This window comes from Schistocerca gregaria, chromosome 11 (genome assembly GCF_023897955.1).
Source record: "Schistocerca gregaria isolate iqSchGreg1 chromosome 11, iqSchGreg1.2, whole genome shotgun sequence".
Classification (NCBI taxonomy): domain Eukaryota; kingdom Metazoa; phylum Arthropoda; class Insecta; order Orthoptera; family Acrididae; genus Schistocerca; species Schistocerca gregaria.
This window is the reverse complement of record NC_064930.1, coordinates 74,874,453-74,901,330: the sequence shown is the minus strand read 5'-3', so window position 1 is coordinate 74,901,330 and position 26,878 is coordinate 74,874,453. Positions and strand designations below refer to the sequence as shown.

General features: G+C 42.7%; 1 protein-coding gene across 1 annotated transcript in view; it reads left to right on the top strand.

The window, feature by feature from the left end:
• LOC126295335 (E3 ubiquitin-protein ligase MIB2) overlaps positions 1–26,878 on the top strand; it is a 370,711-nt gene that overhangs the window by 21,920 nt on the left and 321,913 nt on the right. The window contains exons 3-4 of the mRNA XM_049987804.1: positions 3,161–3,332; positions 13,495–13,610. Coding sequence (XP_049843761.1) covers positions 3,161–3,332; positions 13,495–13,610 — 288 coding nt within the window. The remainder of the gene's footprint in view (positions 1–3,160; positions 3,333–13,494; positions 13,611–26,878) is intronic.

The following is a 26,878-nucleotide window of genomic DNA, read 5'->3' as shown; positions in this document are numbered from 1 at the left end:
TTTCTAGCATCTCTGTTGTTTTCTTGTCCTCTTTTGTTCCTTTTAGTGTATGTTGCCTTTCCTTCTTATATGTGGTTTTTCCTTTCTTATCGTTTTGTGTTAAATGTCTCTTCTGTTTTATTCTCACACTTGTGGCTTTTCTTTATTAGGAACAAGGGACTGATGAGCTCGTAGTTTCGTCCCTTCCCCCCACTTTTAAAACAACCAACCAACCTAGTAATTGGAAGAGTTTGTACATGCAGGGAGCACCCTCTACTTTAGAATGACTGTGGCAGACCACATAAAAGAACGTAAATAACATCTTCGAAGACTTTACTTTGATAGTGATGAAGTGGTACAAGTAGCGGCTCTGTCGGTAGTCAAACAATCTACAGCGACGGTATCAAAAAACTGGCCTGTCGTCGGAAGAAATTTGTTTGGCACCAGGGAAACTGTTGAGATATAAATACGAAGACTTGGAGAATAAAGATGCAGAATGATGATAAAGTTTATTTCACGTGGGAGGATATAAGATGAACATCAACAAAAGCAAAACGAGGATAATGGAGTGTAGTCGGCTTAAATGAAGTGATGCTGAGGGAAATAGATTAGGAAACGAGACACTTAAAGTAATAAAGGAGTTTCGCTATTTGGGGAGCAAAATAACTGACGATGGTCGAAGTAGAGAGGATATCAAATGTAGACTGGCAATGACAAGGAAAGCGTTTCTGAAGAGAAATTTGTTAACATCGAGTATAGATTGAAGTACCAGGAAGTTGCTTCTGAAAGTATTTGTTTGGAGTGTGGCCATGTATGGAAGTGAAACATGGACGATAAGTAGTTTGGACAAGAAGAGAATAGAAGCTTTTGAAATGTGGAGCTACAGAAGAATGCTGAAGATTAGATGGGTAGATCACGTAACTAATGAGGAGGTATTGAACAGGATTGGGGAGAAGAGACGTTTGTGGCACAACTTGACTAGAATAAGGGATCGGTTGGTAGGACACGTTCTGGGGCATCAAGGGATCACCAATTTAGTATTGGAGGGCAGCGTGGAGGGTAAAAATTGTAGACGGAGACCGAGAGATGAGTACACTAAGCAGATTCAGAAGGATGTAGGTTGCAGTAGGTACTGGGAGATGAAGAAGCTTGCACAGGATAGAGTAGCAACGAGAGCTGCATCAAACCAGTCTCAGGACTGAAGACAACAACGCGCTGTCGGGCTGGGCTGGCACTCGGGCGGGTGACCGTCCGGACTACCGAGCGCTGTTGGCGAGCGGGGTGCACTCGGCCCTTGTGAGGCAACCGGAGGAGCTACTCGGTTGAGAAGTAGCGGCTCCGGTCTCGTAAACTGACATACGGCCGAGAGAGCGGTGTGCTGACTGCGCACCCCTCCGTATCTGTATGCGGTGATGCCTGTGGGCTGAGGATGACACGGCGGCTGGTCGGTACCGTTGGTCCTTCCGAGGCCTGTTCGGATGAGGTTTACTTTTATTTAAACACTCTGAGTTTTCACATAAAAAGTTTGGAGGCACTACTTTTGCTGTATTCCCTCGTAATAAAACCAATGTGATTAGGGCTTTGCACCTTCAACCGTAACAGTTTTACATGCTTAATTTCAGATACGTAACATATTAACTCATTTGTAAAGTAATGGAATGTTTGAAGCTGTGTTTCAAACCTGATCTGAAAGCGGGTCCTGTGCCACGCTCCTTTTAGGAATTCATCATTATAGTTTATAGCCTTTCGCTATAACGTATTATTCTCCTGTAATACTAGTAGTTGGTATTTTGGCTGGAACAGTGTTTTGGAAGATACACACATTACTCAAAGCAGACTCCATTTGGATTTGTTAGCAGCGACATGAGAACATTTGTCTTGCCATAGTTGGATGGACCTACAATTACTGCACATATGTTGTTAGAAAGGAGTACACCATTCTTCTTCCGGTCATCTTGCACATTTACAACAAAGTCTTGATGTTTCACCCACTTTGCCATGATACCTACTATGTCAGTTATAGTTTTTTCTTCCTTCATTGTTATTTTGACACCTTATACAAAGGTAGGCTGGCAGCGACGATACTACGCCACTCTTCAGCCACAGATGTACATTTATTACAAGTGGAGACATCGATAAACGAAACAACATGGTGGATAGACAACAGTAGACACACAAATTTAAAAATTCGGTAATTTTCACATCTATCAACACCTGCTTTCTTTGGGATTGGAATTATTATTTTCTTCTTGAAGTCTGAGGGTACTTCGCCTGTCTTATACATCTTGCTCACCAGATGATAGAGTTTTGTCAGGGCTGGTTCTGCCAAGGCTGTTAGTAGTGCTAAATAGCGAACTGTAAATGGCACTGACACCACGATTCCGCTGAACTGAGGAAAGTTGTGTCGATCTAAGCATGCTGCACCGCAATACTAAAGGACATGTCGCACTGTGTTGTATGTGGGAGTTTGATTCTTTAAACGTGTGGGTGAGGGAGGGGGGGGGGGAGGAGGGGAGAGTTGGAGGGAAGATCTATCTATCTTGTTGCACGTAATAGTGAGGCGATGTGAAGGTAATGTATGCAATATATATATATATATATATATATATATATATATATATATATATATATATATATATATATATATATATATATATATATATTAAAAACAAAGATTCCAAGACTTAACAAGCAGGAAAGCGCCGGCAGACAGGCACATGAACAAAACACACACACACAGAATTACTAGCTTTCGCAACCGATGGTTGCTTCTTCAGGAAGGAGAGGGAAAGACGAAAGGATGTGGGTTTTAGGGGAGAGGGTAAGGAGTCATTCCAATCCCGGGAGCGGAAAGACTTCCCTTAGGGGAAAAAATAGACAGGTGTACACGCGCGCGCCCACACACACACACACACACACACACACACACACACAAGCAGACATATTTAAAGGCAAAGAGTAATGCCTGTCTGCTGGCGCTTTCCCGCTTGGTAAGTCTTGGAATCTTTGTTTTTAATATATTTTTCCCATGTGGAAGTTTCTTTCTATTTTATTTATATATATAACTAAAGTAACATAATGTTCCTTCTGGTTTCCTAGTTTTCAGAAATATTTTTTTCGTGTGTTGGCAAATCTCCTCCTATGACGAAATGAACTGTTCCTTTTCTTCTGCCCTGCACAGGTGTGAGGCACCCGAACATAAAGTGCGACGCGTGCTTCAAGCACGGCATCCGTGGGATGCGGTGGAAGTGCGTCCAGTGCTACGACTTTGACATCTGCACCCAGTGCTATATGGCCGACAAGCACGACACGGACCACGCCTTCGAGAGGTTCGAGACCAACAGGTCTGTCGGGTGAGTATTCTGCGTCGCAGAGCCTATTTGCTCTCCTAATATTTCGGAGACGCACTTGCGAGTTTACCAGTACCGGATGCCATTGAAAAGGGGATTCCATTGAACACTGACGTGGAACATATGATGTTGAGTTAAGCAACTTTCCTGTTCCAAATCCACATAGCAATATTGACATCTTGTGAAGAAAATACATTTCTGTGGGACTGACAATCAGGGCATAGCACGTTGCTCTGAGTGGAGATTAATGTACAGACACTGAAGTAATATCTGGTGTGCCACAAGAGATCGACATCTACATCCATACTCTGCCAGCCACCTGAAGGTGTGTGGCGGAGGGTACCCTGAGTACCTCTATCGGTTTTCCCTTCTATTCCAGTCTCGTATTGTTTGTGGAAAGGAGGATTGTCGGTATGCTTCTCTGTGGGCTCTAATCTCTCTGATTTTATCCTCATGGTCTCTTCGCGAGATATACGTAGGAAGGAGCAATATACTGCTCGACTCTTTGGTGAAGGTATGTTCTCGGAAACATTAACAAAAGCCCGTGCCGAGCTACTGAGCGTCTCTCCTGCAGAGTCTTCCACTGGAGTTTATCTATCACCTCTGTAACGCATTCGCAATTACTAAATGATACTGTAACGAAGCGCGCTGCTCTCCGTTGGATCTTCTCTATCTCTTCTATCAACCCTATCTGGTACGGATCCCACACTGTTGAGCACTATTTGAGCAGTGGGCGAACAAGCGTACTGTAACCTACTTCCTTTGTTTTCAGATTGCATTTCCTTAGGATTCTTCCAATGAATCTCAGTCTGGCATCTGCTTTACCGACGATTAACTTTATATGATCATTCCATTTTCAATCACTCCTAATGCCCACTCTAATATAATTTATGGAATTAACTGCTTCCAGTAGCCGACCTGCTATATTGTGGCTAAATGATAAGGGATATTTCTTTCTATATATTCACAGCATATTACGCTTGTCTACATTGAGATTCAGTTGCCATTCCCTGCACCGTGTGTCAATTTGCTGCAGATCCTCCTGCATTTCAGTACAACTTTCCATTGTTACAACCTCTCGATACACCACAGCATCATCTGGAAAAGCGTCGTGAACTTCTGATGTCATCCACAAGGTCATTTATGTATATTGTGAATAGCAACGGTCCTATGACACTCCTCTGCGGCACACCTGAAATCACTCTTACTTCGGAAGACTTCTCTCCATTGAGAATGACATGCTGCATTCTGTTATCTAGGAACTTTTCAAACCAATCACACAATTGGTCTGATAGTCCATACGCTCTTACATTGTTCATCAAACGACTGTGGGGAACTGTATCGAACGCCTTGTAGAAGTCAAGAAAGACGGCATCTACCTGTGAACCCGTGTCTATGGCCCTCTGAGTCTCGTGGACGAATAGTGCGAGCTGAGTTTCACAGGACTGTCTTTTTCGAAGCCAGTGCTGATTTCTACAGAGTAGATTTCTAGTCTCCAGAAAAGTCATTATACTCGAACATAATACGTGTTCCAAAATTCTACAACTGATCGACGTTAGAGATATAGGTCTATAGTTCTACACATCTGTTCGACATCCCTTCTTGAAAACGGGGATGACCTGATCCCTTTTCCAATCCTTTGGAACGCTACGCTCTTCTAGAGACCTACGGTACACCGCTGCAAGAAGGGGGGCAAGTTCCTTCGCATACTCTGTGTAAAATCGAAATGGTATCCCATCAGGTCCAGGGGCCTTTCCTCTTTTGAGCTATTTTAATTGTTTCTCTGTCCCTATGTCGTCTATTTCGATATCTACCATTTTGTCATCTGTGCGACAGTCTAGAGAAGGGACTACAGTGCAGTCTTCCTCTGTGAAACAGCTTTGGAAAAAGACATTTAGTATTTCGTCCTTTAGTCTGTCATCCTCTGTTTCAGTACCATTTTGGTCACAGAGCGTCTGGACATTTTGTTTTGATCCACCTACCGCTTTGACATAGGCCAAAATTTCTTAGGAGTTTCTGCCAAGTCAGTACATAGAACTTTACTTTCGAATTCATTGAACGCCTCTCGCATAGCCCTCCTCACACTACATTGTAAGCGCACCATTGTATGTCATATACCGAACCACGCAGACAGCATAATCAGATACCAACATAACTTTGTACACTTCCAACTGCAGGTGGTGCAATTGATTAGAGCTGCAGTTCTCTGCGACAGGTAAAATGGCCACCCGAAGACATTAGTGATCTTCCTGGTTAATGTTTGTACTAGGCTCTGTGGGCTATACGAGTTGTGACCAAAAGGAAATAGGAATTTTTGTTTTTCTTAAAGAATCTTTATTTATTCGTCAGCTTTCTCCGTCGGCATAATTCCTCTCGGATATAATATGAGGGTTGAATGAAAACTAATACCTCCACCTTTGTTAATTGGGTTTGGATGGGAATATTTTAATAAATCAAATGCAGAAGTAATCCTTAGAATGTGATCTTTAATTACCAATATTCACTTTTCCACATAATCACCAGCCAATTGGACACATTTCTGCCAATCATCAACAAGTTTTCTGAAGCCGTCACGGAAGAAGTCGACACTCTGTTTTCGCAACCACAGACTCGCAGTTCTCTCAACATCTTCATTGCAAGCATAATGGTGTACCCTCGGATCGTCTTTGATTATCAGGAACAGACGGAAATTGAGGTGCTAAATCTTGACTGAACGGAGGATGGTTCGATTAAATCTCTGAAGTGCTGCTTTGGTGGCACATGAAGTGTGTGGTTTGGCATTGCCGTGCCGCTGGAAAACATTTCCCTTTTCCTTTCTGACCCATGTTAGCTGTCGTTCCAGAGTTTGAAGCATCGTGATGTAATGCTATGAATTTATTATTGCTCCACGACGGAGGAAATCGACAAGGATAACACCGTTTGTGTCCCGGAACACTGTGGCCACGATTTTTCCAGCTGAGAGCAGCGTCTTGAATTCCTTTTTTTTGTGACGCGTCTTTGTGTCTGTATTCTGTAGACTGATATTTCGTCTCCTGTCACAGTTGAATGGAGAAAGGCGTCACCTTCATTCTCGTAATGCGAGACAAGTTCCTGGCAAATCTCAGGTCTGTGTGCTTTCATTTCAGGAGTCAGCATCCAGGGTGCCCATCATGCACAGACCCTCTGATAGCCGAGCAAAGCAAAAATGTGACCCACATGTTCTTGAGAAATGCCAATTGTGCTTGTAGTTTCTCTCAGAGTGATACAGTGATCGTCCTGATTTAATCTGCCATTTTGCTTGTGAAGCTCGGGGGTTCCTGTCACGGGGCCACAGGATGCCCAACTCTTTCTTTCTCACAGAGGTCAGATGTTCCTGCCTCAACATCTTTAAACTTACACGCCCAACTGTGCACAGTACTTACATCGACACACTCGCTGTAAACTGCTTTCATTCTCTGATGAATCCCCTTTGGAGCGACACCGTCTGCTGTCAAGAATTCGAGGCTACAGAGGTTTCGAAAAAGACGGTCGTGTAAAACCCAGCTTGCGCTATTTGTCCACGAGACTCGGAGGGCCGTAGAGAAGGGTTCACTGGTAGATGCCGTGTTTCTTGAGTTCCGCAAGGCGTTCGATACAGTTCCCCACAGTCGTTAAATGAACAAAGACCATATGGACTATCAGACCAATTGTGTGATTGGATTGAGGAGTTCATAGATAACAGAACGCAGCATGTCATTCTCAATGGAGAGAAGTCTTCCGAAGTAAGAGTGATTTCAGGTGAGCTGCAGGGGAGTGTCGTAGGACTGTTGCTATTCACAATATACATAAATGACCTGGTGGATAACATCGGAAGCTCACTGAGGCTTTATGCGGATGATGCTGTGGTATATCGAGAGGTTGTAACAATGGAAAATTGTACTGAAATGCAGGAGGATCTGCAGCAAATTGACGCACAGTGCAGGAAATGGCAATTGAATCTCAATGTAGACAAGTGTAATGTGCTGCGAATACATTGAAAGAAAGATCCCATATCATTTAGCTACAATATAGCAGGTCAGCAACTGGAAGCAGTTAATTCCATAAATTATCCGGGAGTACGCATTAGGAGTGATTTGAAACGGAATGATCATATAAAGTTGATCGTCGGTAAAGCAAATGCCAGACTGAGATTCATTGGAAGAATCCTAAGGAAATGCAATCCGAAAACAAAGGAAGGAGGTTACAGTACGCTTGTTTGCCCACTGCTCGAATACTGCTCAGCAGTGTGGGATCCATACCAGATAGGGTTGATAGAAGAGATAGAGAAGATCCAACGGAGAGCAGCGCGCTTCATTACAGGATCATTTAGTAATTGCGAAAGTGTCACGGAGATGATAGATAAACTCCAGTGGAAGACTCTGCAGGAGAGATGCTCAGTAGCTTGGCACGGGCTTTTGTTGAAGTTTCGAGAACATACCTTCACCGAAGAGTCGAGCAGTATATTGCTCCCTCTTACGTATATCTTGCGAAGAGACCGTGAGGGTAAAATCGGAGAGATTAGAGCCCACACAGAAGCATACAGACAATCCTTTCCATGAACAATAAGAGACTGGAATAGAAGGGAGAACCGATAGAGGTACTCAGGGTACCCTCGGCCACACACCGTCAGGTGGCTTGCGGTGTATGGATGTAGATGCAGATGTAGATGCCACATACTAATGATGCCAACTGTTAAAGAGTTTCGAAGGTGGAGGCATTACTTTTCACTCAACCCTCGTACACTTGTGCCAGTGCTGTTTCCAATTTCAGAAGCATTTCTGGAACCTACTTTTTGTAACGTTCAGCTCATTCAGTGGTTCTGTTTTTGTGTCATTAGTAGCGGCAAAACGACGCCCTTTCGCAATTCTCTCCAGCCTCGGGAATAGAAAGAAGTCACAGAGGACGGTATCTGATGACTATAGTGACTGAGACAGCATAACAGTTTTATTTTTCGTCAAAAAATCGTGAATGAGCATTGAGGTGTGAACAGGAGCATTATTGTGATGTAATTTCCACGACTGGTTTTGCCCAAATCTGGCACATTACTTCGGATTGCTACTCGCAAATGGTATATAAGTTCCAGGTAGTATCCCTTACTGACTGTATAATCGTAAGGCAGGAAGTCGTGATGTAATGTCCGTTTTTGATTGCAGAAAACAGTGAGAACAAGATTCAAGTGTGATCAAACTTGTCAAATACTTTTAGTTTCCATTGTACCCTTGTTTTGTCACCTCTTATAACCTCCTTTAGAAGTTGTGGATTGTTGTTGGATTCATTCAGCAATTTCTGAGTGATGTTTGTGCACCATCATATTTGGCTGAAGTTCAGTAATTTTGGAATAAACGTTGGTAGTACACACATCATGCGTAAAACGGCCAAAAACCTTGCTTGGCACGAGCCAAAGGATTTGCCGGCACCATCGGCAACTTCTGTGACGGTGATTAACCGATTGCTTTATCTTTTCCACATCGTCGTCAGTAATTGATGTGTTTGGGCACCCAGGGCAGTCGTCGTCTGACTTGCAATAGATTCGCCAAAAGCCATAGTCGGCATTTAGAGTGCACTTTATTCTATTTTTTGAGCAAAATTTAATGCAAATTTTTTGCTCCATCTTTTTCGAAATAATAAATTTATCGAGTACTGTAAAGCATGTATAACCTTTCTGACCTTCAACAATTAACTAAATATTGAAAATAACTGAAAATGGAATCATAAATCAGGAACGCTTGTACTAACAATGTGATCACTGCGAAGGACGTGAAGATGACTTGTACTCGTATGACGCACCAGTACCAGAAACTGACAGGTTTTGAAAGCAGTCTCATTGTGGGTTTTTATTTAGGTACTGAAGTGCTGAGAAGAGTGGGAGAGAAAAGACAGTTACTAGATGTAATAAAGAGAAGAAAAAGAAATTGGATTGGGCATATATTAAGGAAGAATGACGGACTGATAAACAGTTTTTTGGACTTTCAGTAGAAGGGAAAAGGAAGCGAGGAAGGAAGAGATTCCAGATACTGGATGACATGATGGACGGTACAATGTACAGCAGCCTTTACAAGGAAGCGATGGATTGCAGAAAATGGAGAGGCAAAGGACCTGCTGATATAGCAGATAACTGATGATGATTTAGGCAGCTGGTCAAATTGTGCTGCATCCAAATCTGCAGAGCACTCAGACGTGACAATAACTCCGTCGGACTGCACAGGAGTGTAAGTGAAGTCTTACTCGACATGAAGGTTCAGATCGACTGCATTTGATTTCCACGAGGAAGGACTGCCGCGTTGTGCACAGAGTGTAATCCCTTCGCATTTGTGCCTGCCATTTTTTGGGGCAATGGTTTAATAATAATGTTGTTGTTGTCTTCAGCCATGACACTGGTTTGATGCAGCTCTCCATGCTACTCTATACTGTGCAAGCTTCTTCATCTCCCAGTACCTACTGCAACCTACATCCTTCTGAATCTGCTAAGTATATTCGTCTCTTGGTCCCCTCCACGATTTTTACCCTCCACGCTGCCCTCCAGTACTAAATTTGTGATCCCTTGATGCTTCAAAACATGTCCTACCAACCACTCCCTTCTTGTCAAGTTGTGCCACAAACTCCTCTTCTCCCCAATTCCATTCAGTACCTCCTCATTAGTTATGGGATCTACCCATCTAATCTTCAGCATTCTTCTGTATCACCACATTTCAAAAGCTTCTATTCTCTTCTAGTCTAAACTATTTATCGTCCACGTTTCACTTCCATACATGGCTACATTCCATACAAATACTTTCAGAAACGACTTCCTGATACATAAATCTATATTCGATGTTAACAAATTTCTCTTCTTCAGGAACGCTTTCCTTGCCATTGCCAGTCTACATTTTATATCCTCTCTACTTCAGCCATCATCAGTTATTTTACTTCCTAAATAGCAAAACTCCTTTTCTACTTTAAGAGTCCCATTTCCTAATCTAATTCCATCAGCATCACCCGACTTAATTTGACTACATTCCATTATCCTCATTTGCTTTCGTTGATGTTCATCTTATATCCTCATTTCAAGACATTATCCATTCCGTTCGACTGCTCTTCCAAGTCCGTTGCTGTTTGACAGAATTACAATGTCATCGGCGAACCTCAAAGTTTTTATTTCTTCTCCATGGATTTTAATACCTTCTCTGAATTTTTCTTTTGTTTCCTTTACTGCTTGCTCAATATACAGATTGAATAACATCGGGGAGAGGCTACAACCCTGTCTCACTCCCTTCCCAACCACTGCTTCCCTTTCATGCCCCTCAACTCTTATGACTGCCATCTGATTTCTGTACAAATTGTAAATAGCCTTTCGCTCCCTGTATTTTACCCCTGCCACCTTCAGAATTTGAAAGAGAGTATTCCAGTCAACATTGTCAAAAGCTTTCTCTAAGTCTACAAATGCTAGAAATGTAGGTTTGCCTTTCCTTAATCTATTTTCTAAGATAAGTCGTAGGGTCAGTATTGCCTCGTGTGTTCCAACATTTATATGGAATCCAAACTTATCTTCTCCTGAGGCTGGCTTCTACCAGTTTTTCCATTTGTCTGTACATAATCCGTGTCAGTATTTTACAGCAGTGACTTATTAAACTGGTATTTTGCAATTTCCACATCTGTGAACACTTGCTTTCTTTGGGATTGGAATTACTATGTTCTTCTTGAAGTCTAAGGGTATTTCGCCTGCCTCATACATCTTGCTCACCAGATGGTAGAGTTTTATCATGATTGGTTCTCCCAAGGCTATCAGTAGTTCTAATGGAATGTTGTCTACTTCCGGGGCCTTGTTTCGACTCAGGTCTTTCAGTGCTCTGTCAAATTCTTCATGCAGTATCATATCTCCCATTTCATCTTCATTTACATCCTCTTCCGTTTCCATAATATTACCCTCTAGTACATCACCCTTGTATAAATCCTCTATATACTCTTTCCACCTTTCTGCTTTCCCTTCTTTGCTTAGAACTGGGTTTTCCATCTCTTTTCTCCAAAGGTCTCTTTAATTTTCCCGTAGACAGTATCTATCTTACCCCTATTGAGATAAGCCTGTACCTCTTTACATTTGTCCTCTAGCCATCCCTGCTTAGCCGTTTTGCACTTCCTGTTGATTTCATTTTTGAGACGTTTGTATTCGTTTTTGCCTGCTTAATAATAATATTAATCAGTAAAAGGAAATATTAAAATATGGAACTATTTCTGTGGTGAGCCAGAAAGCAATAGAGGGCATACATACCATAGTTTCCAGTCTGCACATTCTTGTCCAGCCCACTGAAAGAAATGTTTCTATTCTCTTTTTACTCATCTGGGTCAGGAACTATGATTATAAATGAAGATTTTGAGCTCTAATTGATAAATATATTTGATAAATTTTCGCACTCAAAACATTCCAGCACTACACAGCCGTCATTTCAGCACCTCACCCAGTCTTGTAATTCATTTTTATTTTTATTTCTCTCATTTCCACTACTTACCCCTCTCCCCCCTCTGCACCTTCTCTCCTACTCTCCGTCTAAACTGCAACACTTCACTGTTCGCCACTCCCACCATACTATCCCTCGCCCTCCGCTTTCCTAAAACCTGCTTGACAACTTGGGGTACAGCACCCCCTTGGCTCCGTCCCCGGACCTGCCTGCTTCGTGACCTTTGTCAATTTCCCAAGGATGGTACCCCTTCACTTGTTTATCGTCGGGCATTTGCTGCTCTATGTCCACACATGCAAAAAGCCACATTTATTTACACTGATGGCTCTAAAACATCGTTAGGTGTAGGGAGTGCCTATATTGTTGGCGACACCCCAGATCGATTTCGGCTTCCCGACCAGTGTTCGGTATATAGTGTGGAGCTTTATGCTGTTCTCCAGGCTGTCCAATACATCCACTGCCCTCAGTGAATACAGTATGTTATCTGTTTAGATTCTCTAAGCTCTCCCCTCAGTCTCCAAGCTCTCTACCCTGTCCACCCTCTGGTCCACTGGATTCAGGACTGCCTCCACTTGGGGGGCGTCTCTGTGGCGTTCCTCCGGATCCCAGGACACGTTGGTATCTGTGGAAATGAGGCGACCGATATAGCGGCCAAGGCTGCAGTCTCTCTTCTTCGGCCAGCTATTCGCACAATTCCCTTCGCCGATCTACGGAGTGTTTTACGTCGTTGTGTTGCTCTGTTATGGCATGCACATTGGTCGACACTTCCCGACAATAAATTGCGGGACGTGAAAGCTCTTCCCTGTGCTTGGACCTCTTCCTCCCGAACTTGTCATCGGGAGGAGGTAATTTTAACTAGACTCCGGATAGGGGACTGTCTTTTTAGCCATCGACATCTTTTAAGCGGCGATCCTCCCCCACTCTGTCCCCACTGCTCTCAGCTGTGGACGGTAAGACACCTTTAACTTGAGTGCCCCTATTTTACTCCATTACGCGCCCGTCTACAGCTGTCGCCTGATAATCTTTCATTTTAGCAGATGGCGGGGGCTCAGCCAATCACGTTCTCGAGTTTATTAATGCCAGTCAGATGACGTCAGTCATTTGAAGCTCTTTTTGGGGACAACCAACCCCCTTCTATAGTGGTTTTTTAAGCTTTCCTTCTATTTTTAGTTTCTCCAATTTTTTATTTAGTTTCGTTCCCCTTTCTGCCTTTTCCTAAGTCACAGACTGGGCGCTAATGATCATAGCAGTTTTTGCACCCTAAAACTATATATATATATAAAAGGTCCCCCCTCCTCCCTGCCCCAGCTTCCTCCTTACCCCCACCCAGTCACCACTCCCATCATGCAATGGTGCTGGTGCTCGCAGTGTAGTTTCAGCTCTCTGAGACTGCAGATGTGTGTGCAAGTAGCGCTTGCATGAGTGTGTATGTGCAGGTGTGTGTACTTGAATATGTTACCTAGACAGATGTGTTCCCAAAATTTCATTATTTTTTTGTATTGCAATTTTTTCCGTTAGTGTATTTTATACATAATCACAGCATACGCTGCAATAATATGCAACTGACTTATTTTCATCAGTAAATTTGTGTATTATTATACACTTTAAAGTATCATTCCTTAAGGTACATCCCTTAGATGTCCTCACAATTGACACATATTAACTAAAAAGTCCAGCTATTTGCTGGAAACCTTTTCATTTGCCTACTGTCTACTGTAACAACGGCATGTTTGCAGGGTGGACATGCCTCCTCGCAAGGGAGGTGTGAAGCTTCAGCTGAAGGGTATATTCATCGGAGCCAAAGTGGTGAGGGGGCCGAGCTGGGACTGGGGAAATCAGGACGGAGGAGAAGGTGAGTCCAAAGCCACAAGTAATTACCTTCTGCTATTTGATTCAAGTTTCTCGTATTGAGAAAATGGAAGGAGTGATCTACAGGGTGTTACAAAAAGGTACGGCCAAACTTTCAGGAAACATTCCACACACACAAATAAAGAAAATGTTATGTGGACATGTGTCCGGAAACGCTTAATTTCCATGTTAGAGCTCATTTTAGTTTCATCAGTTTGTACTGTACTTCCTCGATTCACCGCCACTGGGCTGACGAGAAACCGCATGCAATTGTGCAATCACGTCATCAACACACATTTTCTGTGAACGTTTGGACAGGAATTGTTGGTGATGTCTAGATTGGGCCCCATGTTCTTCCACCTACGCTCAATGGAGCACGTTATCCTGATTTCATACGGGATATTCTACCTGTGCTGCTAGAACATGTGCCTTTGCAAGTACGACACAACATGTGGTTCATGCACGATGGAGCTCCTGCACACTTCGGTCGGAGTGTTCGTAAGCTTCTCAACAACAGATTCGGTGACCGACGGATTGGTAGAGGCGGACCAATTCCGTGGCCTCCACTCTCCCCTGACCTCAACCCTCTTGACTTTCATTTATGGGGGCATTTGAAAGCTCTCGTCTACGTAATCCCGGTACCAAATGTAGAGACTCTTCATGGTCGTATTGTGGACGGCTGTGATACAATACGCCATTCTCCAGGGCTGCATCAGCGCATCAGGGATTCCGTGCGACGGAGGGTGGATGCACGCATCCTCGCTAACGGAGGACATTTTGAACATTTCCTGTAACAAAGTGTTTGAAGTCGCGCTTGTATGTTCTGTTGCTGTGCCCACTATTAATGTGATTTGAAGAGAAGTAATAAAATGAGCTCTAACTTGAAAAGTAAGCGTTTCCGGACACATGTCCACATAAAATATTTTCTTTCTTTGTGTGTGAGGAATGTTCCCTGAAAGTTTGGCCGTATCTTTTTGTAACACCCTGTATATGTAACTTGAAAAAAACAGTTCATACCCAAGATCACATTAATTTTATTTATTATTGATGACAATTTTGAGAGTTGAAACTGTTGTCATCTGATCTTCAAAAAATATTTGTTTATAAATAGTGTTCTGTTATGAGTTCATCACTCGTGCCATGTTGTCATTATGGTGGAGAGTGTACAGCACATCACACACAGGTTTGGAACGTGGAATGCTAGTTGGAGCTACAAGAGTGGGACATTGGGTTTCAGAAGCTGATAGGAAACTCGATATTCCAGAATCTACAGTGTCAAGAGAGTCTGCAGCTCGTGGTCTAGTGGCTAGTGTTGCTGCTTCTGGATCACAGGGTCCAGTGTTCGATTCCCGGCCGTGTTGGGGATTTTCTCTGCCAGGGGACTATTTGTTCGTTATGTTCTCATCATTTCATCATCATCATCACCATTTGTGACATTGTCTCAATTGGACTGTGAAAAAATTGTGACTTTGTACGGGCGCTGATTACCACTCAGTTGAGCACCCCACAAACCAAATAAACAGTGTCGAGAGTGTGCCGAGAATACCACGTTTCAGCCATTATCTCCCACCAAGGGCAATGTAGTGACCAGTGGCCTTCGCTTGATGGCCAACAGCAGCAGCATTTGCATAGAATTCTCAGTGCCAATAGACAAGCAACACTGCATAAAATAAATTGCAGAAATCAATGTGGGACATACATACGATGAATGTATCTATTAGGAGGGTGTAGCAAAATTTGTCATTAATGGGCTATGGCAATAAGTAACCGAGGTAAACGCCTTTGCTAACAGCACGACATTACCTGTACTGCCTCTCGTGGGCTCGTGACCGTATCGGTCGGGCACTTGATGATTGGAAAACTGTGGCTTGTTGGATGAGTCTAGATTTCATTTGATAAGAGCTGACATTTGGGTTCCAGTGTAGGGCAGACCCCACAAAGCTATGGGCCCATGTTCTCAACAAGGTACTGTACAAGCTGATTGTTGTTCCATGATGATGTGGGCTGTGTTTACATGGAATGTACTGAGTCCCCTGTTCCAACTGAACTGACCATTGAACGGAAGTGAATATGTTTTGTTACTTGGACACCATTTGTAGCAAGCACAATTTTTAGCGATTGATTTGAACAATTTGACAATTTGAGTGAGTGATTTGGCCACCTAGGGTGCCTGACATGAATCCCATTGAACATTTATGGAACTTAATTGAGAGGTCAGTTATGCTGTTCATTGTTGCGGTCTTCAGTCCAAAGACTGGTTTGATGCAGCTCTCTGTTCTACTCTATCCTGTGCAAGCCTCTTCATCCTGAATAACTACTGCACCATACATCCTTCTGAATCTGCTTAGTGTATTCATCTTTTGGTCTTCCTCCACAATTGTAACTCCATGCTTCCTTCCAATACTAAATTAATGCTCTTACCAGCTCATCCCATCTTCTAGTCAAGTTATGCCACAAATTCCTCTTCTCCCCAGTTCTATTCAGTACTTCCTCATTTGTTACGTGAGCTACCCGTCTAATCTTCAGGATTCTTCTGTAGCACAAATTCCAAAAGTTTCTGTTCTCATCTTGTCTAAACTATTTATCGTCCATGTTTCACTTCCATACAAGGCTATACGTATGGAAGTGAAACGTGCACAAAATTGTGCACTGGCAACTGCAATTAAGGATGGCTATATTTCCAGCGTTGCTCAATATTTCTGGAGGGGACTCTTGCGAACCGTGGATGAAGGATATCAGACAGATGCCATATTCTTTGGCTCCTGGAAAGTGTTTAACTCGGTGCCCCACTGCAGACTCCTAACTAAGGTACGAGAATATGGGATTGGTTCCCAAATATGTGAGTGACTTGAAGACTTCTTAAGTAATAGAACCCAATACATTGTCCTCGATGGTGAGTGTTCACCGTAGGTGAGGGTATCATCTGAAGTGCCCCAGGGAAGTGTGGTGGGTCTGCTGTTGTTTTCTATCTGCATAAATGATCTTTTGGATAGGGTAGATAGCAGTGTGCGACTGTTTGCTGATGATGCTGTGGTGTCATTGTTCAGTGACTGTAGGAGGATACAAGATGACTTGGACAGCATTTGTGATTGGTGTAAAGAATGGCAACTAACGCTAAATATAGATAAATGTAAATTAATGCAGATGAGTAAGAAACAGAATCCTGTAATGTTTGAATACTCCATTAGTAGTGTAGCACTTGCCACAGTCACGTCGGTTAAATATTTGGGCGTAACATTGCAGAGCGATATGAAGTGGGACAAGCATGTAATAGCAGTTGGGGGAAAGGCGGATAGTCGTCTTTGGTTTGTTGGTAGAATTTTAGGAAGATGTAGTTCATCTGTAAAGGAGACCACTTATAAAACACTAATACGACCTATTCTAGAGTACTGCTCGAGTGTTTGGGATACCTATCAGGTCAGATTGAGAGAGGACATAGAAGCAATTCAGAGGCGGGCTGCTAGATTTGTTACTGGTAAGTATGATCATCACGCGAGTGTTATGGAAATGCTTCAGGAACTCGGGTGGGAGTCTCTGGAGGAAAGGAGGCACTCTTTTCGTGAATCGCTACTGAGGAAATTTAGAGAACCAGCATTTGAGGCTGACTGCAGTACAATTTTACTGCTGCCAACTTACATTTTGCAGAAAGACCACATAGATAAGATAAGATAAGAGAGATTAGGGCTCGTTCAGATGCATATAGGCAGTCATTTTTTCCTCGTTCTTTTTGGGAGTGGAACAGGGAGAGAAGATGCTAGTTGTGGTACGAGGTACCCTTCGTCACGCACCGTATGGTGGATTGCGGAGTATGTATGTAGATGCAGACTTCTGACAACTTGTTGAGTCCGTGCCACTTCGAGCTGCTGTACTACCCTTGGCAAGAGGAGGTCCAACACAATATTTGGAGGTACGCCCTGACTTTTGTCATCACAGTGGACATTCTCCACCATAATGATGACACAGCACAAGTAATAAACGCGTAATGGAACACAGTTTATAACCAAAAATGCTTTGAAGATCAGATATCATGTGACTGTAAAAAATTTGTTTCATTTTATCTTCTGGTGTTGTTCCAGTTAAACGATTTCCAGTTCTTTTCCTCAAATAATAGTAAATGCGTGTACATTGTGAGTATCTGATTTGAGCAGTGACTAAGTCCTTACTAAAACTGAAAGGTTTGCATAAATTACCTTTTAAATCCCTCCCTCCCCCCCCCCCCCCCCCCCCCCTCCTTTCCCCATAGACCATGGACCTTGCGTTGGTGAGATGGTGTGCATGCCTCAGCGATACAGATAGCCGTACAGTAGGTGCAACCACAACGGAGGGGTATCTGTTGAGAGGCCAGACAAACGTGTGGTTCCTGAAGAGGGGCAGCAGCCTTTTCAGTAGTTGCAGGGGCAACAGTCTGGATGATTGACTGATCTGGCCTTGCAACATTAACCAAAACGGCCTTGCTGTGCTGGTACTGCGAACGGCTGAAAGCAAGGGGAAACTACAGCCGTAATTTTTCCCGAGGACATGCAGCTTTACTGTATGATTAAATGATGATGGCATCCTCTTGGGTAAAATATTCCGGAGGTAAAATAGTCCCCCATTCGGATCTCTGGGCTGGGACTACTCAGGAGGATGTCGTTATCAGGAGAATGAAAACTGGCGTTCTACGGATCGGAGCGTGGAATGTCAGATCCCTTAATCGGGCAGGTAGGTTAGAAAATTTAAAAAGGGAAATGGATAGGTTAAAGTTATAGTGGGAATTAATGAAGTTTGGTGGCAGGGTTTGGGTTGTTTTGGGGGAGGAGACCAGACAGCGAGGTCATCGGTCTCATTGGATTAGGGAAGGGTGGTGAAGGAATTCAGTCTTGCCCTTTCAAAAGGAACCATCCCGGCATTTGCCTGGAGCGATTTAGGGAAATCATGGAAAACCTGAATCAGGATGGCCGTCCTCCTAAATGCGAGACCAGTGCACTAGCTACTGCACCATCTCGCTTGGTCTGGTGGCAGGAGGAACAAGACTTCTGCTCAGGTGAATACGGGGTTATAAATACAAAATAAAATAAGGGTAATGCAGGAGTAGGTTTAATAATGAATAAAGTAGGAGCATGGGTAATCTATTATGAACAGCATAGTGAATGCCATATTGCAGCCAAGATAGATACGAAGCCAACTCCTACCATGGTAGTACAAGTTTATATGCCATCTAGCTCTGCAGATGATGAAGAGATTGAAGAAATCTATGATGCGATTAAAGAAATTATTCAGATAGTGAAGCGAGACAAAAATTTAATAGTCATGGGGGATTGGAATTCAATAGTAGGAAAGGGAAGAGGAGTACAAGTAGGTAAATATGGAATGTGGGCAAGGAATGAAAAAGGATGTCGCCTGGTAGAATTTTTCACAGAGCATAATTTAATCATAGCTAACACTTGGTTCAAGAATCATAAAAGAAGGCTGTATACATGGAAGAAGCCTGGAGATACTGACAGGTTTCAGATAGATTATATAATGGTAAAACAGAGATTTAGGAACCAGGTTTTAAATTGCAAGACATAACCAGGGGCAGATGTGGAATTCGACCACAATTTATTGGTTATGAACCCTAGATTAAAACTTCAGAAACTGCAAAAAAGTGGCGTTTTAAGGAGATGGGATGTGGATAACCTGAAAGAACCAGAGGTCGAAGAGAATTTCAGAGAGAGCATTAGGCAATGATTGACAAGAATGGAAGAAAGAAATACAGTAGAAGAAGAGTGGGTAGCTTTCAGAGATGAAATAGTGAAGACAGCAAAGGATCAAGTTGGTAAAAAGATGAGGGCTAGTAGAAATCCTTGGGTAGCAGAGGAGATATTGAATTTAATTGATGAAAGGAGAAAATATAAAAAAGCAGTAAATGAAGCAGGTGCAAAGGAATACAAACATGTCAAAAATGAGATTGACAGGAAGTGCAAGATGGCTAAGTGGGGATGGCTAGAGGACTAAAGTAAGGATGTAGAGGCATATGTTACTAGGGGTAAGATAGATGCAGCCTTCAGGAAAATTAAAGAGACCTTTGGAGAAAAGACAACTACCTGTATGAATATCAAGATCTCAGATGGAAAACCAGTTCTAAGCAAAGAAAAGAAAGCAGAAAGGTGGAAAAAGTATATAGAGAATCTATTCAAGGTTGATGTACTTGAGGGTAATATTATGGAAACAGAAGAGGATGTAGATGAAATGGGAGATAAGATACTGCATGAAGAATTTGACAGAGCACTGAAAGACCTAACTCAAAACAAGGCCCCGAAAGTAGACAACATTCCATTAGAACTACTGATAGCCTTGGGAGAGCCAATCATGACAAGAATCTACCATATAGTGAGCAAGACGTATGAGACAGGCAAAATACGCTCAGACTTTAAGAAGAACATAATAATTCCAATCCCAAAGAAAGGCAGATGTGAAAATTACCAAACTATCAGTTTAATAAATCACTGCTGCAAAATACAGACACGGATTCTTTACAGACAAATGGAAAAACTGGTAGAAGCCGACCTCGGGGAATATCAGTTTGGATTCCGTATAAATGTTGGAACACGCGAGGCAATACTAACACAACTTATCTTAGAAGATAGATTAAGGAAAGACAAACCTACATTTCTAGCATTTGTAAACTTAGAGAAAGCTTTTAACAATGTTGACTGGAATAGTCATTCAAATTCTCGGAAGGGTGCAAAAAAGGGTAGCTCATTTTGTATTATCACGTAATAGGGGAGAGAGTGTGGCAGATATGATACGCGAATTGGGATGGAAGTCATTACAAAGACGTTTTTCGTCACGACGAGATCTTCTTACGAAATTTCAGTCGTCAACTTTCTCTTCTGAATGCGAAAATATTTTGTTGAGCCCAACCTACATAGGTAGGAATTGTCATCAAAATAAAATAAGAGAAATCAGAGCTCGAACAGAAAGGTTTAGGTGTTGGTTTTTCCCGCGCGCTGTTAGGCAGTGGAATGGTAGGGAGATACTATGATTGTGGTTGGATGAACCCTCTGCCAAGCACTTAAATGTGAATTGCAGAGTAGTCATGTAGATGTATATGTAGACATGGATATCAGGTGGTGAATCCCGGCTGCCTCGTGCTGCCCATGGAGCACCCCAAACAAATAATAAAGTACAAAACAAATATTTGAACTTATCCAGGATATGATCTACATATGTGTAACATCTTTTGATACTTCTCTGATCTCATTTTATTGTTATTAGAACGATAAGAAACATATTTGTATACACACTTGTGCACTTATGGGCAACAACGGCACATATGGTTTTGCAACTCTAATGTATATCATAAAATATTAGAATTTTTATAATTCAACAAAGTTCTGTACTGTCACGGCAAGCAGTAGTCTCCATCGTACAGCAGGAATATATGTGGAGGGAGCACAGCATTCTGTGTGTACCACCAAAGTTGGTCCAGAATTGTCATGTGTCTTCAGCATATTGCTGTTTGTTTACATTTTTACACCATTGAAAGTTTAATGTTATGGGCACTTGTCTTATATAGTACCAAACTTGTAAATAATTTCTGTGGCTGCATGGATCACAATACCTGTGGTATGTGGGTAGTGTCTTTGACTAGTAATCGAAATGCCCCGGTCCTGTGTTCGAACCGAACCACTGCTTAAATTCTGAATAAAAATAATCAGTAAGAAATCACCCACGATCTGCCAACCGCCTTGCAAAGAGGGTGAAGGAGCAGACAGTGGTTCAGGGCATTCTCTTGCCCTTGTGGTGGTGAACTGCTGCTTAATGGTGGAAGAATCACCAATGATCTTTGGCATGAGGATGCGGAAGGCAATGGAAGCCACTGAATTAAAGGCACGTAATGTGTATCCACATGACATATGACCTGTAATCGGAAAAAGTGTCGATCATCTCTCCATTGGTAAAAGCTTACATCTTAGTCTCCTATTCAGGTCTCTGGGAGGGAACAGCCAAGAGGGATTTTAATACGGAAAAAAGACAGACTAACCAGAGAAAAGTAACATACCACCAGTATGAGCATGGTATGTCAGAAGTTTGAATGTGATAAGAAAGTTAGAATATTTGAAAGGAGAAATTGAAAGACTCAGTCTAGATATTATAGAGGTCAGTGAAATGAAATTGAGAGAAGATAAGGATTTCTATCCAGACAAATGTAGGGTAATATTAACAGCAGCAGAAAATGGTATAATGGGAGTGGGATTAGTTATGATTATGAAATTAGGGAAGAGAATGAGCTACTGTGAACAGTGATAAAGTCATTTTAATAAGATTCGATAGCAAAACATCGCCAATAATGATCATTCCGGTATACATGCTGATGTCAAAAGGAGAAATGCAGAAAGGATATGAGCATATTGAAACGGTAATTCCATATGCAAAGGGAGATTATGCACTCCTGGCCATTAAAATTGCTACACCACTAAGATGACATGCTACGGACGCGAAATTTAACCGACAGGAAGAAGATGCTGTGATATGCAAATGATTAGCTTTCCAGAGCATTCATACAAGGTTGGTGCCAGTGGTGACACTTACAACGTGCTGACATGAGGAAAGTTTGCAACCGATTTCTCATACGAAAACCAGCAGTTGACTGGTGTTGCCTGGTGAGACGTTGTGATGCCACGTGTAAGGAGGAGAAATGCGCACCATCACATTTCCGACTTTGATAAACGTTGGATTGTAGCCTATTGCGATTGCAGTTTATCATATCGCGACATTGCTGCTCACATCGGTTGAGATCCAATGAATGTTAGCAGAATATGGAATTGGTAGGTTCAGGAGGGTAATACGGAACGCCTTGCTGGATCCTGACGGCCTCGTACCACTAGTAGTCAAGATGACAGGCATCTTATCCGCACAGTTGTAATGGATCGTGCAGCCATGTCTCGATCCCTGAGTCAATAGATGGGGGCGTTTGCAAGACAACAACCACCTGCACGAACAGTTCGACGACATTTGCAGCAGCACGGACTATCAGCTTGGAGACGGTGGCTGTGGTTACTCTTGACGCTTCATCACAGACAGGAGTGCCTGCGATGGTGTACTCGACGATGAACCTGGGTGCATGAATTGCAAAACGTTATTTTTTTGGATGAATCCAGGTTCTGTTTACAGCATCATTATGGTCAAATCCGTGTTTGGCGGCATCGCGGTGAATGCACATTGGAAGCGTGTATTCGTCAACGCCATACTGGCGTATCACCCAGCATGATGGTATGTGGTGCCATGCCATTGGTTACACGTCTCGGTCACTTCTTGTTCGCATTGACGGCACTTTGAACAGTGGACATTACATTTCAGATGTGTTCCGACCCGTGGCTCCACCCTTCATTCGATCCCTGCAAAACCCTACATTTCAGCAGGATAATGCACGACCGCATGTTGCAGGTCCTGTACGGGCCTTTCTGGATACAGAAAATGTTCGACTGCTGCCCTGGCCAGCACATTCTCCATCTCTCATCAATTGAAAATGTCCGGTCAATGGTGGCCGAGCAACTGGCTCGTCACAATACGCCAGTCACTACTCTTGATGAACTGTGGTATCGTGTTGAAGCTGCATGGGCAGCTGTACCTGTACACACCATCCAACCTGTGTTTGACTCAATGCCTAGTCGTATGAAGGCGTTATTACGGCCAGAAGTGGTTGTTCTGGGTACTGATTTCTCAGGCTCTATGCACCCAAATTGCATGAACACATGTCAGTTCTAGTATAATATATTTGCCCAATGAAAACACGTTTATCATCTGCATTTCTTATTGGTGTAGCAATTTTAATGGCCAGTAGTGTATATTCTAATAATCATTGGCGTTTGGTATGTGGTTGTAGGGAAAGGAATAGAAGGAAGGATTATGGGAGAATGTGGGCTTGGTAGTAAAATGGGAAGCAGAAAGTCTAATTCAGTTCTGGAATAAATTTCAGTTGGTAGAAGCGAATAATCTGTTTGAGAATCTCAGGAGGATGGTGTATACTTCGAAAAGACCCAGAGACACAGGAAGATTATGACAGGATTACATCATAGTCTGACATAAAATCTCAAATCATATTACTGGATAATAATGCAAACCCAGGAGCACATGTAGACTCTGAACACAATATAATATTGATGAATAATGATCATAAATGTAAGAGAATCATCTGAAAGAATCAGTGTGGAAGGAAATGGGATACTGAAGTACTGAGGAAAAATAACATTGTGAAAAGGATAGTTGCTACGTACCATATAACGGACATGCTGAGTTGCAGATAGGCACAACAAAAAGACTGTCATGATCCTCTAACCTTGCCTCATCATCATTTGCCAAATTCCTCAACATGCTAACCAACCCTACAACTGCAGAAAGAACTGCAATCCACCACCTAAAAACTGATCACAACCTGCTGACAAAAGCTCCACCACTGTTGTTTTGAACCGCAAGGATTATCTGCCAGAAGGACTCTGCCAGCTCTCAGATTCATCCACCTACAAACCGTGCCCTGGTGACCCCATTGGAAAAATCCAGCAGGATCTCCAGTCTCTCCTCAAATCCATAGGCTCTTGCCACAACATCTCCCTGTAGTCCATCTCTCTCTCGTCACCCCTGCCACTGCCCGCACTATTTTCAACGTGCTTCCTTAAGTCCTCCACATTTCTTGTTCCTTTATGACACGATGCCCTGCTCGTAGCTGTCGATGCCCCTCCCTTTACACGAATGTCACTGATACCACTAATGCCCATAGCCGTACCGTCGTTGAACACTACCTTTAATGTTGCCAGACAAATTCCAAACTGACAGTATCCTTCTTAGTCGCCATGGCCAACTACATCTTAACCCTCAGTTTCCTCTTTAAAGGCATTACCTACAAACAAATCTGGAGTGCAATCTATTCATAAGCCATCTAGAGGAATCCTTCCTAAACGCTCACGATCTCAAACCTGTCCCCTGGTTCTGATTGATGAAATCCTCATGATCGGGATCTAGGTTGAGGACACCCTATCCACGTTGCTCTAGAACCTTGACACCTTTTCCCACATTCGCTTCACCTGGTCCTAACCAACCAAACAAGCCACCTTCCTCGATGTTGACCTCCACCTCAAAGATGGCTATATCAGTACCTCCATCCATATCAAACCTAGCAACCACCACCAATACCACCACTTCGACAGCTGCCATCCATACATACCAAGAAGTCCCTCCTGTACGTGGCCACCGCGTCTGTGGTGGCGAGCAAATCCTCTCGAAATATACTGAGGGTCTTGACTGAGACCTTCACAGACGGTCCTGAAATGAGGAACAACCTAACCACTATCCTTCCCACCGCTTGCCGAACCTACACAATATCCTCATCCACCCCTACACAATGCCTGTTCCCAACCCATTGCCTCGTGGCCCGTATCCCTGTAATAGACCTGGATGCAAAACCTTTCCCATACATCCTCCTGTATGGTAACAAGGATCACCTATTCCATCAAAGGCAGGGATACCTGTGAGACCTGTCATGGGATATGCAAGTGAAGCTGCAACCTCATTGCTGCATTCTGCACGAGCACGACAACCGACAAGCTGTCTGGCCTCCTGAATGGCCACAGACAAACTGTGGCCAAGTGATAACTGGACTGCCCTGTTGCTGAGAACGCTGTCTGACAAGGCGTTCTTCATTTCAATGACTACATCACAGCCTGTGCCATGTGGAACCTTCCCACCACCACCACCTTTTCTGAATTGTGCAGGTGGTAACTCTCACTGCAATATAGCCTACGTTCCCATAATCCTCGTGCCGCAGCATGTTGAGTAGCAACTATTCTTTTCATAATATTGTTACAATCCATCCTGGATTTTCCAATGTTTGAGGAAAAATAAGATTCATTTGAAGTCCACTAAAGATGTAAAGGTATACCACACTCGGGAGCTCAGTAGAAGACGAGTGTATATCCCTAAAAAGGACAATTGTAGATGTTGGGCAGTCAACTGTGAAGAAACTTTAAGTATTAAAAAAAAAAAAAATACTTCAGTTGATTGATGAAAGAAGGAATTACAAAAATGTTCAGGGAAGGACAGGAATACACCAATATAAATCATTTAAGAATAAAATGAATGGATAGTGCAGGGAAGCCAAGGTGAAATAGCTGCAAGAAAATTAACAGGCTTCAGTGAAATTAAAAACGATGGTTGTGACATTGAGAGTGCACTGTAAATTCTACTTTTAAAGGCAGAAGAAAGAGTGGATAGGTAGAAAGAGTGCATAGAAGGCCTCTATGTGGGGAAGGGCTAGTCTACTGATAAGACAGGAGAAGAAATTGGTATCAGTGAGGAAGACATAAAGCATCCAGTATTAGTCAGAATTTAAGACATCTGGACGACTCGATATCAGATAAGGTCGAAGGGATAGAACAACTGTTGAGGTCGGAGTGTAAAATCTGAGACTGGTGACATACTGTCAGACTTTCGGAAAAAGTATCATCCACTCTGTTCCAAAGATAGCGAGGGAAGATATGTGTAGAAATTATCTCAGCCGGCTTACCAGGTCACGTATCCGAGCTGCTGACAAGAATAAGATACAGAGAAATGGGAAAGAAATTGAAGATATGTTATATCATGACCAGTTTGCCTGTAGGAAAGGAAAAGGCACCAGAGAGGAAGTTCTGACATTGCACTTTACAATGGAAGCAAGACTCAAGAGAAGTAAAGACACACTCATAGGATTTGTCAACCGAGAAAAAGCATTTGACTGTGTAAAATAGTACAAGGTGTTTGAAACTCTGATAATAATAGGAATAAGCTACAAGGAAAGATGGGTAATATACACTATGCACAAGAACCAAGAGGGAGCAATAAAACTGGAAGACCGAGAATGAACTACTCGGATTAAAACAGGTATAAGACAGGAATGCGGTCTTTCACCGCTACTGTTCAGACTGTACATTAAAGAAGCAGTGACAGAACTAAAGGAAAGGTTTAAGAGTGGGATTAAAATTCAAGGGGACATGACATCAGTGATAACATTTGCCGATTACATTGCTATCCTCAGTGCAAGTGAAGAAGAATAACACGAGCTGTTGAATGGAATGAACAGTGTAATGAATATGGAATATATATTGAGTAAACCTGAAAAGGGCAACAGTATAGTAATAGCAGAAATGAGAATAGTGAGGAACTAGTAAAAATTTGTGGTCGTGAAGGTAAAACCCGTGTCAGATGAAGCAAGGAGGATACAAAAAGCGGATTAGCACAGAGAAAGAAGGCATTCCTGGCCAACAGAAAACTACTGTG